Here is a 17,245-nt window from a genome sequence, read left to right on the forward strand (position 1 = left end):
TGACTTCCAGAACTGTGAGAGAATACTTGTCTGTTGTTTGAAACCACCCCATTTGTGGTACTTGGTTATAATAGCCCTAGAAAACTAATATAACCCTGCTCTCGAACTAAGAAGCTTCATCCTCAGGTACTTTGGTCATCGGTGGACCTTTGTTGTTGTTGTTAATCTTCACCCGAAAATATTTTCTTCCATTGGTTTTTAGAGAGAGTGAAAGGGAGAGAGGGGAGAGAGAGAGAGATTGGTTGCTTCCCACACATGCCCCGACCAGGGTGGGAAATTGAACCTACAACCCAGGTACATGCCCTTGTCAGGGAATAGAGCCTGTGACCCTTGGGTATGAGGAGCCAGTGCTCTAACCACTGAGCAACACTGGCCAGGGCTATCATCAGTGAACCTTTAAAAACCAGAAAACTTCCTTTCTGTTTGGAAGGTGTGCTTGTGACAGAGGTAAGGAGCCAGACCAGACTACCAGGGGTTCCTTCTTCTCTGCACTGCTTGGCACTCAAAGGACACCTTTTCCCACACCAAGAAAGTGTATCACAGGGGTGAAAAGATGGACAAATCAGTGGAGCCAGGTCTTTGGCAAAGGTCCAAAGACTCAGAGTGAAGGTGGGGTGCTGGCAGGGCTCTTCAGGGACTAATGGTTTGGAAAGAGAAAGTAGGAGGGTGAGTTGCTCTGAAGTGCTGAGCAAAGATATGGCAGGGAGGTGGTTGTTCAAACAGGATTCCTAGCTTCAGGCGGCCAAGGGAGACTTGGTGCCCTGGAACATTCAGCCTACCCTTTAGGATAAGCTTACTGGGGCTGACCCTTGATAGGACTCAAGATAGGACTTCATTCATCAAGAGTTCCTTAAAGCACCCACTGTGTGCTGACTGCGTTTTGCACTGTACCCATTTAGGCACCTCTTGGGGTAGAGTCAATATCTGCATTTCCAGACAGGGAGTAGCCAAGCCTACCTCTGAAAACATTGGTACTTGACCTTCAAATCTGCAGTGTCTCACTCTTTTTTGTGTGTGTTTAGAAAAGAAAGCAAGAATTTATTGACCGCAGCAAAAATATACTTAGGACAATGAAACAAGGAAGGGCACAGAAGCAGCAACAGGAGAGCCCAGGCTGGGCTGCTTTAGCTCACTGGGAAGTCAGAGAAAAAGGGGCCTTGGAGGCAGGGTCAGGGGGTAAGCCTGGGACAAGCTGCCGCTGCCCATTGCTCCCCTGGCTGCAAGTCTCATGGGGTCCCTTAAAGATTAGGGGACACGTGCCTGTGGGGGAAGGAGATGCAGTGTCTCTTACCTGGGGAATCCTTAGCTAACCCTATAGACAAGTCAGGCTCCCCTGTTGGAGGCTACTCCTTTGGAGGACTATCAGCACTGTGGTGAGAACACGATGTGTGAGCATTCACGCATCTTTCTCCCTGACTAGCTGTACACACTGCAGTAACTAGCCTTGTCCCTGGCTCACTGTGGTGTCAATAAGAAGTTGTAGAACTAACAAGGTCAATTCTCAGATCCATCTGAGTTTTCAGAAGGAGAAAGTTTTCATCTGGTAGTTTCAAAGCCTCTGAGAACATCTATGGGGCCCAGGCTTAATCTCAAGGAAAAGTAATTGGGATGAAAGGGAAAAGGTCCAGGGCATAAACAAAATGTATGTGGGAAGGAGAGGCATGAACCCTAAGCCCAGGGTTGCAAGAGGCCAAAATTTCACAACCCTTCCTCCGCAGGGATGGATCCTTGTAGCAACTGTCTGAAGTCTTGGCTAAGATTCCCAGACCTCCTTCCTTATAACCCCATCTCTCCCCCAACTCTCCCACTCCCAAACATGAAGCTCTCTCTGTGAATCGCATTTGGGCTCTACAACACCCATAATCTCACCAAAGTACGAAAGGGTGCCTGATGCATCACAAATCCTCCCCAAAGTGTCTTCTGCTTATATCGAAACAAAAGAATGATGTGGTAAGTCGGAGTTGCAGACTGGTTGCCCCCAGACCTTTCTGTGAAATGGAGCTGACAGTGCCCACCTCTGACGGGAGAAAATGCGAAAATGCCTTTGAGCACTCAGTGCAGTGCCTGGCCACTGTGGCACTGAGGTGGCGTGGGGCTAGCTGGGGCTAGCTGTGGTAGGAACCACGGCTGTTGTTAAAATTAAGACGGGCTCCCTGTAACCTGCGGATGAGGACATGTTTCCCTGTCCACCGAACAGGCAATCCAGCTGTCCCTTTGGAGATAGGCACCCCCAGCAGACAAGGCAAGGTTGTGGTCATTCATTCACTGTTATTAATTAAGCATTAGTCTTTTGCAGTTTGGGCAGATTTCATAAGATGCAGCCAAGGTTCTTGGCCTTAGCTTCTTAAAGAGAACTTCTTTCAATGTACAGTTGTCAGAAGGTTCCCTTGGATTGGATGAGGGGACAAGGAAGGAAAGTATCAAGAAAGGAAGGCGCCTGCTGAGTAGAGGACAGAAGGAGCAGCCAGTTAAGAAGGGTCTTGAGTGCTCTCGGCCTTCTTGTTCTGAGCCTCACCTCTTGCCTCTTCTCTGAAGTCCCATAGGTAGACCCTGCTTCATTATGCTTGCCTCTCTTTCTGTAGAAACCTGTTCTAAGGGAATAGCTTTATAGATTTGTTTATACTAACATGTAAAGGACTGCTGGGGCTTTATACTCACTCATTTTTATAAGGCGGGAAGCTTTCAGTCAAAGAAATAAACACCTTCAGGCGAGTAGGGGAGGTAGAGGGCCTTCTCAGGGATTCAGAAAGCACACTGTCTACTCCATCGGAAAGCCAGCCAGTGTCTGACAGCCTGGCTGTTGTCGGGCTGGGGGCAAGGGGCTGGAGTGGGAAGGGTCAAGTCATGGGTGTTTATTTGAACTGACAGGAAATTCTGAACCCTCCATTCTCTTCCTGGAAGTAGGAAAGTGGCCAGGAGAATGGGGGGAGGAGGGGAGAAGAAAGGCCACTAGATAGAGCAGAGGTACAGGAAGTAGGGAGGGATTGCTCCCTGCAAATGCACATCTCGGGGGAGGTGGCACTCTCAGGAGAGTGCAGAGCTCCATGTCTTCAAAGTGTGACTTTTCATGTAATGGAAAGTAGGGAGTCTTGAGGTACCCTCAGCCTCCTCCCTCGTGCCCCGCCCCCCGGCCTCATGAGCCATCCCAGGTCTTGGTTGGCATGTTGGAGAGGAGCTCACCTCATGGGCAGATGCAGCTAACCTGTAGCCACCCTGGATATTGCCCAGGACTCTCCATCCACCTCGCAGCCTGGGACCAAAGTAAGGCCTGGACCAGATTATGCTACTGGTGGGCAGTCGGGGGTTGGGAGGAGAATTCAGGCTTCCAGAGAGGGCCAGAGCAAATACAGTGAAAAGGATTTGCGGGAAGTGCCACCTGCCCTCCCCATGGGGTGGCCCCACCCAGCAGCCCTCTCAGCTCAGGACTGCGTGAGGCCAGGGTGTGAAAAGCCTGGCTTCTGGCAGCCCTAGGAAGGTGGCTCCAAAATAGAGAAAGAGATGGGTCAGAGCCAGTCCTGGAACACAAACACCAGTATATTTTATGTGCACGAATGTGAAAAGAAAGACAAAGAGACTAACGGAGACAGAGCAGGCAATGGGCAAACAATCGAGAAGAGCTGCGGCAGTTGGGAGACAATCCCACCGCCTCAAAGGCCCTCTTGCAGAGCCAGGACCTGCAGCTCCTCCAGGTCTAGGGTTGCCTCAGGGTGGAAGGTATGCTCCCTCCCTTGGCCATAGCTCCTCCAGTGCTGGGCCTCTCTGCATCCCCTGCGACGTCTGCAGGGCCCGGAGCTTCATAAATACAGGTTCTCGTGAACTGACCCACGCAGGGGCTGCCTCCCCAGGAGACCCATGCAGAAGGCAAGGGATCAGGACAAAAGGCCCCATGGCCACTCCCTAGGTATTATTGCTGAGAATAAGCATAGGCCATTGAGATGCCATTATGACTCACTGGCATCAGAGGGAACAGGGCACAAGAGACAGGATACCTAGCGGACATGGAAGCAGTTCAACCATGCAGGGCAGCACATGGCAATCTGTAACTCAGAGATGCTGCAATGTCCAGCAGAGAGGCCCAGGACACCAGCAGTTCATAAACAGCAAGCTGACTCTCTCTGCCAGCACCCCTGCTGCCTGGCAGGGCTGGGATTACTCCAAACATTGAGTGCCTGGGCACTAAGGAATTGAGGCTCTGAAGATACCCAAAACAGAAGAGTTGAAGTCTGGGCTATCCCCGATGAACTCTGAGCCTGCAGATCCTGTGGTCAAGCCCTGGCTCATTGCCTCCCTTTGCTGGGGCTCTGTGCCCTACGAGGGACAACGGGAGCCATGGGGCACCTGAATGAAACAGGGACACAATGCTCTGTACATTGCCAGAGAGGCAGGCTTACCCCAGGACCTCCTGCACAGAGAAAAGATGGTGCTGAGGAATGACGATAGGGCAACATCTGGAGCAGCCAGATCCAGTAGGCCATCCAAGGGCTTGATCAGGCTGAGAATTGTGGAGGCCTCATGCTGAGAGACATCAATAAGCTGACCACCAGATTCCATCGTGGAAGGGAGAGCAAAGGTGGGTGGTATGGTCTAGGGGCCCACATGGGGGCCTGCAGGGGTGTTGGGGTCCAAGAGACTAAAATAGCATGGAGTTGGGAGAGAGGACCAAGGAAACAGCTACCTAGAGGGAACAGGGAAGCCAGACAATCTTCTTCCTCTGGAATCCCCTCCAGCTGTAGATGGAAAGCAATCTACCCCCACTGGAAGCCTAAATCCCTAGAAGCCCCAAAGCCCTGGAATTGGGGTCACAGTAAAATCAAAGGTAGGACTAGCCCCAGGAGAATGTAGTTTGTGCCTAGATGTGAGGAGCCTACCCAGGACCCATCCTGTTGTGGACAGGGTCAACCGCAGAAAGCAACCCTGCCAAAGACAGTCTCCCATCCTTTCTCCCAACCCAAGTCACCACTCCTGCCCACATCCAGCCCACCTGTCCTGGCCCTGTGCTGTCTGCACGGTCTGGGTGGAGCAACACAGCAAGAAGAGGAGATTGTCTCCACAGGTGGCATTATCAGTTTTTAATGTTCTATAAAAAGGGAAAGGCTAATTTCTACCTAAGTCCTAGTGTGGTCAAAAAGAGACCATGTACCATGGAATAGGCTGTGTTCTGATGGACCCCTCCCCTTGGCAAGTGGGGCAGAGCCGGAAATGGGCTAGAGTGAGGTTTTCACCTGTCCACTGCCAGCAATGGACCTGTCATGGGCAACCAAGATAACAATGCCCATGAGTGTGGCAGGGTTAATACTGTTTGAGGAGCAAGCTCCAAGTGTCAGCCTTGCTGGGAAGGGTGAGAGGGGGGTAGCCCTGAGGAGGTTTTGCTGCAGGGCTAGGGCTATGACAGAACCAGAATGGACCCCTTCCCGCCAAGGATGGTCTCCAACACTGGATACTGCTCCCCCATCCCCTAGAATGCTAGATGCCCCTATGTGCCTCTTCCCCCCTCCCCACTGCACCCCCCACACACACACTGATTTGTCTCTAGGTCCCCACTGTGGATCTGTGGGGCCCATCTTGTCCTGGCTGTGTGTTGTGGGTATCATTCGTTTTCAGCTGGGCCACTGCGGGGAGGGGGCATGGGTGGAGAAGAGCACCAGGGGCACTGCCACAGCCCACCAGACTGGGGCAACAGTGGAAGGAAGGCTGCAGAGGGTGGGAAGGGTGTCTCAGGGTTCTATCTCTGGCAGCTGCTGTGTTAGCTGGGGAGTTGGAGTTGGGGGTTGGTGGGTGATTGACATGGATAAAGGGCTGATAGTGGTAAAGGCCTAGAAAATAGGAGAGAAAAGGGGAAACGCCACCAAATGCACAGGGACTGAAACCTCCCAAAGCCCAAGGTTGGTGGGAATCCAGCACCAGGGGGCCCCCAGAAGGCCAAGAGAGCAGCGTGGGGCCTTGGGGGAGGGGGAGGAGCCAAGGGAAGGCTTCTCAGCCCTTGCAGACTAGCATGGCTCCAAGCAGCCTCCTGGCTGCCCAGTCTCTCTTTAGGCTGCAGCTCAGCAGGCCCCCGGGGAGGTATTGGTTGCAAGCAAGCACCTGAATATTGCCTAATGAAACCAGCCAAAGCCCAACTAAACCAGGAGAGAGGGAACCAGGTGGCTGAGGCAGCAGCCCCAAGCCTTCTCAGACCTGCCTCCCACTTTCTGCCCATTTCTCAGTCTCTTAGCCAGGACAGGGCCTGCTGCTTCCAAAGTCACTCATGTAGTCTAGTTGCTGCGAAGCCTCAGGCCTCCTGCCTCCTGCCTCCAGTCTCTGAGCTGGGCTGAGATCCATGGACCAATCCCAAGTCCCTCTGCTGCCCCAACAGCCCGCCCCCAACACCAACCCACAGGGACAAAATGCGGGTTGTGTGCGCCCCACAGGGCTGAGGCAGGGGGACAGGGTGAGGCTTGTGCTGTACAGAAGGGGCAACTCCACCAGTGTGGTACTTTTCTCCACAGGGTTCATGAGAGACCCCTGCCCCCCCCCCCCCACGAGTCCTCCATTCAGTCAGTCTTGATGTGGCCGTTGGCCAGGGCCAGGGGACCTCCGGGCTCCCCAGGCTCCCCAGGCTCGGCGTCCTTGTCGAAGCGGAGGCGGAGGGTGTTCCGGATGATGAACTGCTCCATGATGAGGGCCCCGCAGAACCAGGGCACGGCGTACTCCAGGGTGATGAGGCCCATGAAGTCAAAGTCGAACTGGGAGTAGTCCCAGGGGCAGGCGTTGAACTGGCGCAGGATGAAGCCGGTGGTGAACTCCCACAGGTAGGTCCAGAGCGTGTAGATGAGGCAGCGCACCAGCAGCGGGCACCGGCCCCGCAGGCGCAGGTACATGCGCTCCACGATCAGGATGGAGGTGCCGTAGATGAAGAGCGCCCACACGCTCGTGACCCCCGGGAACTTCCAGTTAAAGTTCACCACGAACTCCCAGGCCGCCGTGAACATCACCTCGCAGAAGTAGCCATGGATGGCGTACAGGTACCAGCGGGATAGCGCCGTCAGGGGCTCCACGGAAGCCATGGCACCGAGTGGGGCCAGCTGCTGGGGACAGAGAGGAGACAGGTGAGGGTGCGAAGGAGGGAGGCAGGGAGGGCTGAACCCCTCCTGCTGCCTTTCCACCACCCAGTCCAAGTCTCTGATGTAACCAAGGTGGAGTGGATTTCAAACCTGCCTCTACCTTTCTCTTTGGTTACCAACCATAATCTTGACTTTATCCCATATTCCTTACCTGAGCCAGATGGGCATGAGAAATGAAGAAACCTCAGTGGTTTCCTCTAACTCTACTCAAATGCTTCTTCGAAGGAGGTGTCTACTACACTCCTTAGAGTAACTTTTTTGGATGACCTGTGGGAGAGTCAGCTATCCTGGCCCATCAGTCACCCCCATTTCTAGGCTACTAGCTCATTTCTCACCAGGCCCATCCGCTGGAGTCCCCATCTCTTCCCCCACTTCTTCTCAGGCAGTTCCACATCACTCATGTTTCTGAGATCTTTCTAAGCAAGCAGTCACATGTGTCTTTTATGTATGTGTGTTAACATGTACATAACCTAAAATTTACCATTTTAATCATTTTTAAGTGTACAGTGAAGTGGTAGTAAGTACATTCACACTGCTGCTGTGCAACCACCACCACCACCATCCATCTCCAGGACCTCTGCATTATTCCAAACTGAAATTCCATATTCATTAAACGCTAACTCTCATCCCCTCCCCAGCCCATATCTACTTTCTGTCTCTATAAATTAGACTACTCTAGGTACCTTATTTAAATAGAATCATACAGTATCTGTACCTTTGTATCTGGCTTCTTTCACTTAGCACAGTATCTTCAAGGTTCATCCACATTGTAGCATATGTCAGAATTTCTTTCCCCTTTTAAGGCTGAATAACGTTCCATTGTGATCTATCTATCTAGATATATCACATCTTGTTTACTCATTTATCCATTAATGAGTTGCTCCTACCTTTTGGCTATTGTGAATAATGCTGCTTTGAACATGGGTATACCGACATCTGCTTGAGTCCCTGCTTTCAACTCTTGGGTATATACTCAGAATTGGAACTGTTGGATCATCTGGTCATTCTATTTTTATTTTTTGAGGTACAGCCTTGCTGTTTTCCATAGCGACTGTACCATTTTACATTCTCACCAGCAACGCACTGGTTCCAATTTCTCCGTATCCTTGCCAGCATTTGTTATTTTCCGGTTTTCTGAGGATGAACATCCTAATGGGTGTGAAGTTGTGGCTCCTTGTGGTCACATTTGTCCTTAATTGCTCCATTAAGCAGGGTTTTGGTGTTTTGTTTCGATGTTGAAAGGAAACCAGTGGGCTGACAGAGGAGAGAGTCTTCCCCTCCACTCCTATTCCCCTCCCCCTCCTGTCTTTTAAACCCAGTCTTCCAGGCCCAGCCCACAGGCCTCTTATTTCTCCTCACCCTTCACCAGCAACTGTCTGGACCACTCAATGGCGCTTTATCAAATGCCACCTTATTTACTATTTTAGGCACATGCCCTTTTGATCCAACTAGCCCGTCCGTATACTCCTTGAGGGCAGCAAATGTTTCCAGTCTTCTGTTCTGCAGCCATGGCACAGGCCTCTCCTGGTGTGTCACTGTCTAAATGACACGTGTTGTTTATATAGATGGTGGGATGGGAGAGTTCAGAGCTGCATTGAGAACAGGAAGACAGAGCATGAGAACATGAATCCCAGTGCAGCCAGCTACCAGTGGACACCAGGCTTGACATCACTGTCAATCTCTTCTCCAAGTGGGAGAGGGTTAACAAGATGACATCTGCATTCTGCCCGCCTGTCTAGGAGCTCTAGTCACATCTTTCAGCTGCAGTGGGCCTAGTCACAAAATACCCACCCACGTGCATTGCTTTGTGGTCTTCCGAGCACTCTCATTCACATTTTGTCATTGGTTCTTACACAATTGAGATTCATGTGAAGGGCAGGTAGTTTTACTTCCCCCCCCTTTTTTAAAAAAATCCTCACCTGAGGATGTGTTTTTCATTGATTTTAAAGGAAGGGAGAGAGAGAAAGAAACACTGATGTGAGAGAGAAACATCGATCAGTTGCCTCCCGTATGCACCCCAACCAGGGATCAAGCCTGCAACCTGGGCATGTGCCCTGACTGGGAATCGAACCCACCACCTTTCAATGTATGGGACATGAGCCACATTGGCCAAGGCTTTACTCCCGTTTTTTTAAGAGAGACAGTTGGGGCTCAGAGAGAAGTCATCTGCCCCATATCCCAGGGCCAGTGAATGGAAGAGCTGAGACTAGAATCCATATCTCTTGACTTCTACTTCAAAATTTATATCACTACATACTACTGCCCATCTCCTAGGCATGAGTGCCTAATGTCACTCCCCTGTTCAAAAACATTCAATGGCTCCCCATTTCCTAATGAAACCCTGCAGCATCCTTGGTGTTCAGGACTCTCCATGATCTCACTCCAACCTACTTTTTCAGCCTCATTCTTACAGTCCAGCTCTCTCCGTCTTACTTCCATGCCTTTGAATATCCTATCCATTGTGTTTGATGTGCCTTTCTCCTCTCACTGCCACAAGTACAAACCCAGCTTACAGGTTACCTTCAGAACAAAATCTTCTTCATCCTCTCAGACATAAGTCCTCTCCTCCTCCTCTGAATATGCACAACACTTATTCTGTCTCTCTTTGGTACACGTGATTTTCTGTTTTATTATGTTGATGACTTGGATTCCCCAGCCAGACATCTTTCCTGTGTTTTGCACCTATATATCCCACTCCTTCCTGCACACCTCCACTTAAATGTCCCATAGGCACCTCCAACTCCTTTCCTAAATCAAACTCATTATCTTTTCCCCAAAACCTGTTTTCCTCCTATGACCCATCCTAATTACTGGTACCACCATGCCCCTGGTTAGCAGCCAGAAGCCTTGGCTTCATTCTAGCTTCCTTTGCCACATCCCTACTATAACATGAGCTCCCTGAGAGTAAGGACCTTGTCTGCCTGGTTCAGCACTGTATCCCCCATACCTGGCACACACTAAGCATTCCATAAAAAGAGCAAAGACGTTTCTTACCAGTTAGCAATTACTACATAACAAATCATCCCAAAACTCAGTGGCTTAAATATATTCTGATTTATTACTACAGCTCACCTGTCCATGGGTTGGCAGATCTTGGGATTCAAGACTTCCATCCCGAGACTACCAGTCTTCTGGAGGCTCTGTCCTGTTTTGCTGGGGTGGCTCTGCTCTGCTTGTCTCTCATCCTCTCTTGCGCCTAGGGAACTAGCCCCAGCATGTTCTTCTCATGGCCGGGGCAAAGGACCAAGAACAAACGAGCCCAGTGGCACCAGTGCTTTTCAAGACTCTGGTTAAGTCAGGCCCACTAACATCTTATTGGCTGACGCAAGACACATGGCAAAGCACCAAGTCAGCTATTAATGCCTGTCCTTTCTACCTCTTAAATATCTTTGAAATCCATCTTCTTCTCTTCATTCCTCTTTCTCATTGCTGCTGCTCTGGTTCAAGCTTTTGTCATCTCTCACCTGGATGACTCCAAAAGTCTCCCAGCTCCTCTCCCTCCTCGCCTCCATTCCAATTCACTCATCACACTATGCAAGAGTGTGTTCAAACAGCAATCTTTCTAAAATGCAAACCCAATATTTCTCCCCACTTAACGCCCATTCATGAATCTTTAACGTTGTAAGGCCCAAACCCCTAGGGACAGCTGATAGAGGTGACCCCCCTCTACCTCAGATCCTGTCCTCCCAATCCTTTACATTGATGTTTTTGCTACCTGGAGTACCCATCCCAACTGCTACCTCTACCCCACCCCCACCATTGCCCTTGAACCCATAATCCTTCAAGATCTAGCTCCTCCATGAAGACTTTCCTAAGCACCTCCCACTCCAGGGCTGTCCACCACCCTGTCTGTCACCTCTGCAGAGTTCAAGTCTGTGACACTTCACACTCAACTTTGCTATAACTCGTCTGAAGGCCAGCACTAGTAGCCACTCGATGAATGTTTGTTTAATACAAGGCTAAGAGACAAAAGCAGGATTCCAAATTGAATAGTTAATATGATTTTGATTCAGCAAAGGCATAACATACATGTAAGTAGACAAAAAATTTAGCTGCAATCACCTCTGGAAGGTGAGTGACATAAGTGATTCTTATTTCCTTCTTTGTACTTTTCTGTCTAAAATTTTTTCTAACAAATATGCATAACTTTTATAAAAATAAATTTTACCTTAAAAAATTGTTAAATGAATATGTATTACTCATCTTTGTGCCTTGTATATAGAAGATGCTCAATAAATTTGCCAGGCAAATGAACCTAAGAACACCTGAACTCACGTGAAATTAACACAGGTTCTTCCCCAACAACAAACCGTGACTCACAGGTTTGAATAGGGTTTAGTGGTTAAGTGCAGGGCCCCTACATCCTACCTGCCTGGGTTTGCATCCTGGCTGATATGCCCCACCTTCAGGATCTAGGGCATCTTACCTGACCTCTCTGTGCTTTGGTTTCCTTATAGGTAAAGTGGAGATAATATGAGTAACTATCCTTGAGTGTTACTGTGGGGATGAATGAGCTACTAAGAATACAGCTCAAGAAAGGGTGGCTATGTCCCTGGCACAGTGCCAGGCTTGCTGGTCAGCTTCTCCTGCTTAGAGTGCCCCCTTCGACCTGAGGCAGGGTCATCTGGTCCCTGCCCTCACTAGCAGCTGGCAGCCTTCTGTGCTAAGCAGGTCAGGTCTTTACCTCCACCCAAAACACCAACCTGGCAGCCAAATAACCCTGTGAAAACAATACCCGCACCAACAGCCAGCCCCAGGGAGAGTAAAACCTCAGCTGAGGATAGTCAGTGTGCGCTTCCAGCTTCCACACGACTGAGCGGGGGGAGGGGGCGGGCTCAGAACCAGCCCTTGAAGGCCAGGCTTGAGAAATAGGCTGACATGAAAGGGCCAGTGTTCCTGGCACAGCTCCTCACACCCTCACTTCACCCGGAACTCCCGAAAGACCGTTGTCTCCCGCCCCACTCAGGCCCCTCTGAACCTGCCTGTCCACCTGACCTGCACTTGAACCCACAGGATTGGGGGAGAGGCTTCCTATTCAGCCAGCAGCCCATTATTCAGGTCAGCTCCCACCTTGATGCTGATTTTTTAAAACTCTGCTCTTTTTGCCTCTTGGTGTCATCTTTGGGGACAACCAAGAACAGTTTCCCAGTTGGTAACAAATCAAGAGGCTGTTCCAGTCACCCCTGGAGCAGGCAACTTGGAAGGGCTGGACCCCAAACCCTACAAGCAAAAGATTAAAGAGGTAGCTGTCACAGAGAGGGAGAGGGCTACAACACAAGAGAGGATGGGGGAGAGAACAGGGGTGCCAGAGGCCTGCATTGTTTCTGGAATCTTCCGTACCTGGAAGAACAGGGGTAGGTGGAGGGGAAGCATACCTAAGCAGGGTCAGACGGCTTCTGAGGTGTGGTGCCAGGAGAACATGCCTGGTCCATGCAAGACAAATGGGGAAACCCAGAAGTCCTGGCTGGGGCCAGGAGATGGGGGTGGAGACAGGGAACAGGGATGTGAGACAGTGTCATCAGCTGGGGTGGCAGCACACACCGTGGTGGGACAGGCACTAAGACTAGTGGCAGGCATTGGCTCGGGTGGATTTTCAGAATTCCACTCCCTAAACCCATGTCTAATAACCACACTTTGAGCTCACCCACCCTCTGCTAGGTCCAGCAGATACCTCTCCCTGCCCTGGCCTCTCCCACCTAAGCCTCTGCCCTGGAGCCTCTTTCCTATTTCCTTGCTCAGCCCCGGGATCAGAACCCTGGGAAAGCCGGCTCAGGAGGAGCCAGCAGCACACTGAACACACTGGATGTTGGCCGCTTTCTACTGGTGACAAACACACCATCCTGAGAACCAGGACACAAAATTGGGACAGTCCAGGAAAGAAAATTTAGGGTGGAGTAGAGGAGGAGAGTGCGGGCAACTGAAGGCAGGGAAAAAAGTGTGGACAGTTTCACAAGAGGGATTTGGGGGAACAACACTCAAATACAAGTGTTGATGAAACTCCTCATGCCTGTTGATCAACGGGCCTGGGAACAGAGAGTTCCAGCAAAGACCAGGACTCAAGGAGGCTTGTAAGAGCAGGACGCTGCCCCTCCAAGGGGACGGGTGACTGGAGGGGAGGGGGCTGGCTTTCAGAGCCCTGTTCCCTAGGAGTACCTCACCTGCTGCTCTCAGGGCCTGCTGAGCTATTCTTAGGGTGCCAGAGAGCAGAGCAAGCAGGTGGGAGGAGCCAGGAGACCAAAAAAGCCCAAGGCAGGCTGGAAGCAAAACCAGATGAGATGACTGTCCTTGGTTTTGTCAGAAACTCCCATCTTGTTCCAGGAAGCTGAGGTGCGAAAACACAATGACTCCGGGAATTTTTGTCCAGAGGGGCATCTTGCTAGAAAATCAGGCTTCCCCTCCATGTAGCCAGGCCAGTAGGCCTTCCTCTTTCACCCCACTTACTTCCCAAATTTCACTCCTGTCTTATGCGCTGGGAGACGCAGTGGGGGCACAGACCTGAGGGCAAGGTAGCGGGGGCACAGCTTGAGTGGCCGTGAGGCCAGTCCCCTGGCAGACCCTGTGCTGCAGGTGAGTGGAATCGATGAGCTGCCCTTGCATCTGGGTGCAAGATGCAAGGTCTGAAACCATCCTGAGCTTCCGCTGTGGTCAACAAGTTGGTGGGAGGAAAACATGAGCTTGCTTCAGGGCCAGAAGAGAAGCAAGTGGGGGAAAATACCTGTGGCCACTGGCTGGCCCAGATACCAGAGTTCTACCCTCTCTTGCTGTGGGCATCCCCTGGGAAAGACCCCTGGGATGGTCCTCCTCCCACCTCTTAGTTACAATAATATTAATAATTAGACACTCTTCTCAGCACTTTCCATGTATTAATTCAGACATTCTTCAAGCCCATTTACAGATGGGAAATTGAGGCAGAGAAAGGCTAAATAATTAACCTAAGTTCTTATGGCTATACAAGGCAGATGTGGGATTTGAGCCCAGCTCCAGAGCCTTCAGGCCTACCCAGCATACCGCACTGCTCGAGGCTGGCTACAGGCTCCTGAGGGCACTACCATTTTCCGAGTTTCTGCTTCTGGAAGGCTGGAATGGTATATGGAGAGACAGCAGGAAACAAGAAGGACATGAGATTCTAGGTAGATCATCAATGAAGCTCGGAACGTGTGTCAGAGTTACCAAAGGCTTTCAGACTATTCTAGGAGACCAAGTTCTGTTCTGAGGCCAAGGTCTGGCAGGATCCACACGAATGTTCTCTAGGGCCACAAGCGGACCCTCTCAGGACCATGGCAGCCACCTCTGAGAGCCTCAAAGCATGTGCCATTCAAAGATCCCTCACCAGGACACATATTACCTCGAGCCTCCCTGACTGCCAGCCCGCCCCAATGCTGCTGGGAATCTTAGATGGTCCAGCCCTGCCAGCCTAGAGCAGTGGCCAACATGCAGGCTGCCCAGAGAAGCCCTGTTCCTGGAGTAACAGCAACCAGAGCGTCAGGGGCAATCGTCCCACACAGGCCAGCTGGCAGGGGAGGATCTTAGAGGGTCTCAGATGCTAAGCAAATCCCAGCTGGCGGGCACGGGGGGGCAAGTGGACTTGAGAAACGAAGTCAGCCCTGGCACAGAGGTTCCCCAGGGCTCAAGCAATGAAGGGTACTCCGTGGATGAGGCCCACAGGTGGGCATCCTGTGCCTTGGCTCAAGGCTCTTCCCAGACCTCACATGGCTGCCTCCCTGTTGTCATTTAGGTCTCAGCTCAACTGTCACCCCTCAGAGACATCTGATCTCCAATCCAAAACAGCCTCCCCGTCACTCGTACCATCCCATTTAATTTTCTTCATAGCACTCTCACATTCTGACGGTTTGCTACTTACTCACTGTCTATCTCCCCCAATTAGAATGACAGCTCCACAAGGGCAGGGGCTCTGTCTTGTTCACTGCCAGGTAACCAGTGCCTACAACAGTGCCTGCAATAAGACCCACTAGTGCCTAAGGAATGAATGAAAGAATGAATGGGCCTGAACAGGCCCAGGCCCTTAAACACTGATGAGGGCAGGTAGAAGCAGCTAGCCAGCTCAGCCTCTCTAGTCGTCTCTTTCTTAAGAAATACAGCCTTTCTAAAAGTTTTAATTCTAGCATTTTAAAATATCTTTATTATCTTTTTCTGATTACAAATATAACATGCTCACAGCTGAAATTTAAACATTACAGAAAGGAATGACTTAGAAAGCAAAGCCCCACAGCATCCCACATCATCGAGAAAGTCACCATTAATGGCGTGTTATATATTCACCCAGATTAAATTTCGTTTTAAAATCCATGCATCTTAGAGAGAAAAAGCATTCAAACTTCCACTATACTAGCAGCCAATATCACTTCCCCTTTGCAATCTTTTCTCACAAGTTTATTTTACAAGTTACCCTAATGTCCTTATTCTGCAACCTGACGATATCACTTATTAGATCACAATTGTTTTCCCAAGTTGGTAGATGGCCTATGCACCCATTATTAAAACGGCTATGTAACACTCCACACGTAGAAACCTATAATTTACTTAACGTTGAAGTTCAACAAAGGGAGAACTGTTTCCATTTCCACCATTACAATGACACCACAAGACACATCTTTTTTATGCCTGTAACAAAATAATTCAGCCCTTTTCTTCTCTGGGACTGCTTGTTAATGAATCATTCCAGAAGTGCGATCACTGGGCAGAGGGTGCAACAGTTTTAAGGCTGACGATGTAGATGGCCCTGGGGAATTCTGTGTTATGTGGGGAAGAGGTCTCCTCCCTGAGTCACCGAGTTCCCACAGTGGCCTCCACGGCCATTTCTCCAACCTCATGCCACTCCCACCATCCAGGCGCACTCACACCATCCCGGCTGCAGATCAACCCGAGAACACACTTCCTGAAAGACCTTCCTATCACAAACCCACTCTGCAAGCCCAGACTCGGTGAAAAACAGATTCTAGCCCTGAATTTTATATTTTCAGCTAAAGCTGAGAAATACCTGGTGACTCCTTTCCCTCCCTGCAAACTCCTCTGTGGAATCTGTTGCTCTGGCTCCCATGGACCAGCCCTGCTGCTCCTAAAAGCTTGTCCACTCAGGAGTGCAGAAGCACCTGCTCTCCCTGCCCTGCCTTCGGAGGGGAGCTCTCTGCTGGCTGGTCCCTGGTCCCACAGAACAGCCTTCAGGCCAGACAGGCCTCTGGGGCTTGGGGATGCAGACAATTGTCATATTTAAAAGCATCATCCAGGGAAAGCCAGAGGCCAAGGCTGGGAAGACAGGCCATGTGAGGACAGGTAATGTTCTGTAGTTGGGGGCCTCTCGCCCTACACGAAGCTTATCTGGACTGAAGAGGAGACAGAGCTAACGGGACAAAAGCAGCAGATGGCTGGTTTTGTGGCAGCTCAGGTGCCACAAATCCCTCTCCTCCGAGTGCCCTGGATGCTCTACTGGGTCACAGAAACTGATTGTGGCATCTGCGCAGAGTCGAAATCCCAGGGGAGAAACAGGTCTTATTGCCCAGAAGTGGAGCGCAAGGCTCAAAGCATCCATGAGCCTTCAGACAAGGAGAATTTGGGAAGAATTTCTCCTGGTGCTGGGTATTTCATGTCACTCACATCGCCAATTGGAGTCTGGCCCGGCTTTTAGAGGCCATGTGGCTATAAGATGGCTCCAGCATAGGACATGGCCTGAAGCTGCTGGACACTCCCCTCCTATTCCCCCCCTTATTCTTCCCTGGGACTATTTCTTAAGGCACAGTTCCAGAAGTGGGACCACTGGACAGAGGGCGCAAGAGCTCTGGCAGGCCCTCAGATGAAAAGCAGGCTCAGACCAGGACTTCCAGACCGGGGCCCCTGCTACTGGGGCAGGGAGGGCCCATTATCCCCAGGGAGCCTGTAACATACTCACTTATCACACCCTTGAGTGCACAGCTCCGAAGAGACATCAGGATCACTGTCCAGGAGAGTCCCCGGTTCACCTTTGTCCTGGTGCCTGGTTGGGCAATAGTGCCATTCTCAGCAGTGTGGGTAAGCATTAGTCCCAGGGCTCAGCTGATCCTCAGCTAGTGGGCAAGTGGTTTCCATGTGTCCCTAGGAATAAAAGAGGAGGCGTTCTTTAGCTCAAAATGTCCCCAGCTCCGAGCCACCAG

The 17,245-nt window shown here is 50.8% G+C and overlaps 1 protein-coding gene across 8 annotated transcripts in view; it reads right to left on the minus strand.

The window, feature by feature from the left end:
• Positions 1 to 3,512: 3,512 nt before the first annotated feature.
• Positions 3,513 to 17,245, minus strand: part of TMEM229B (transmembrane protein 229B) — a 38,217-nt gene continuing 24,484 nt past the window's right edge. For 3 of the 8 annotated variants that reach the window (XM_081121177.1, XM_081121178.1, XM_081121176.1), the window contains 2 exons: positions 17,005 to 17,186; positions 3,513 to 7,061 (listed from right to left, as the gene is read on the minus strand). In XM_081121177.1, the coding sequence (XP_080977303.1) occupies positions 6,531 to 7,043 (513 nt within the window). In that variant the 5' untranslated portion in view covers positions 7,044 to 7,061; positions 17,005 to 17,186 and the 3' untranslated portion in view covers positions 3,513 to 6,530. Of the gene's footprint in view, positions 7,065 to 7,815; positions 8,525 to 17,004; positions 17,187 to 17,245 lie in introns of those variants that run through there. The other 5 variants (XM_081121183.1, XM_081121181.1, XM_081121182.1 and 2 more) reach the window with 5 other exon arrangements.

Source organism: Miniopterus schreibersii, assembly GCF_964146895.1.
Source record: "Miniopterus schreibersii genome assembly, chromosome: 1".
Taxonomy (NCBI): Eukaryota; Metazoa; Chordata; class Mammalia; order Chiroptera; family Miniopteridae; genus Miniopterus; species Miniopterus schreibersii.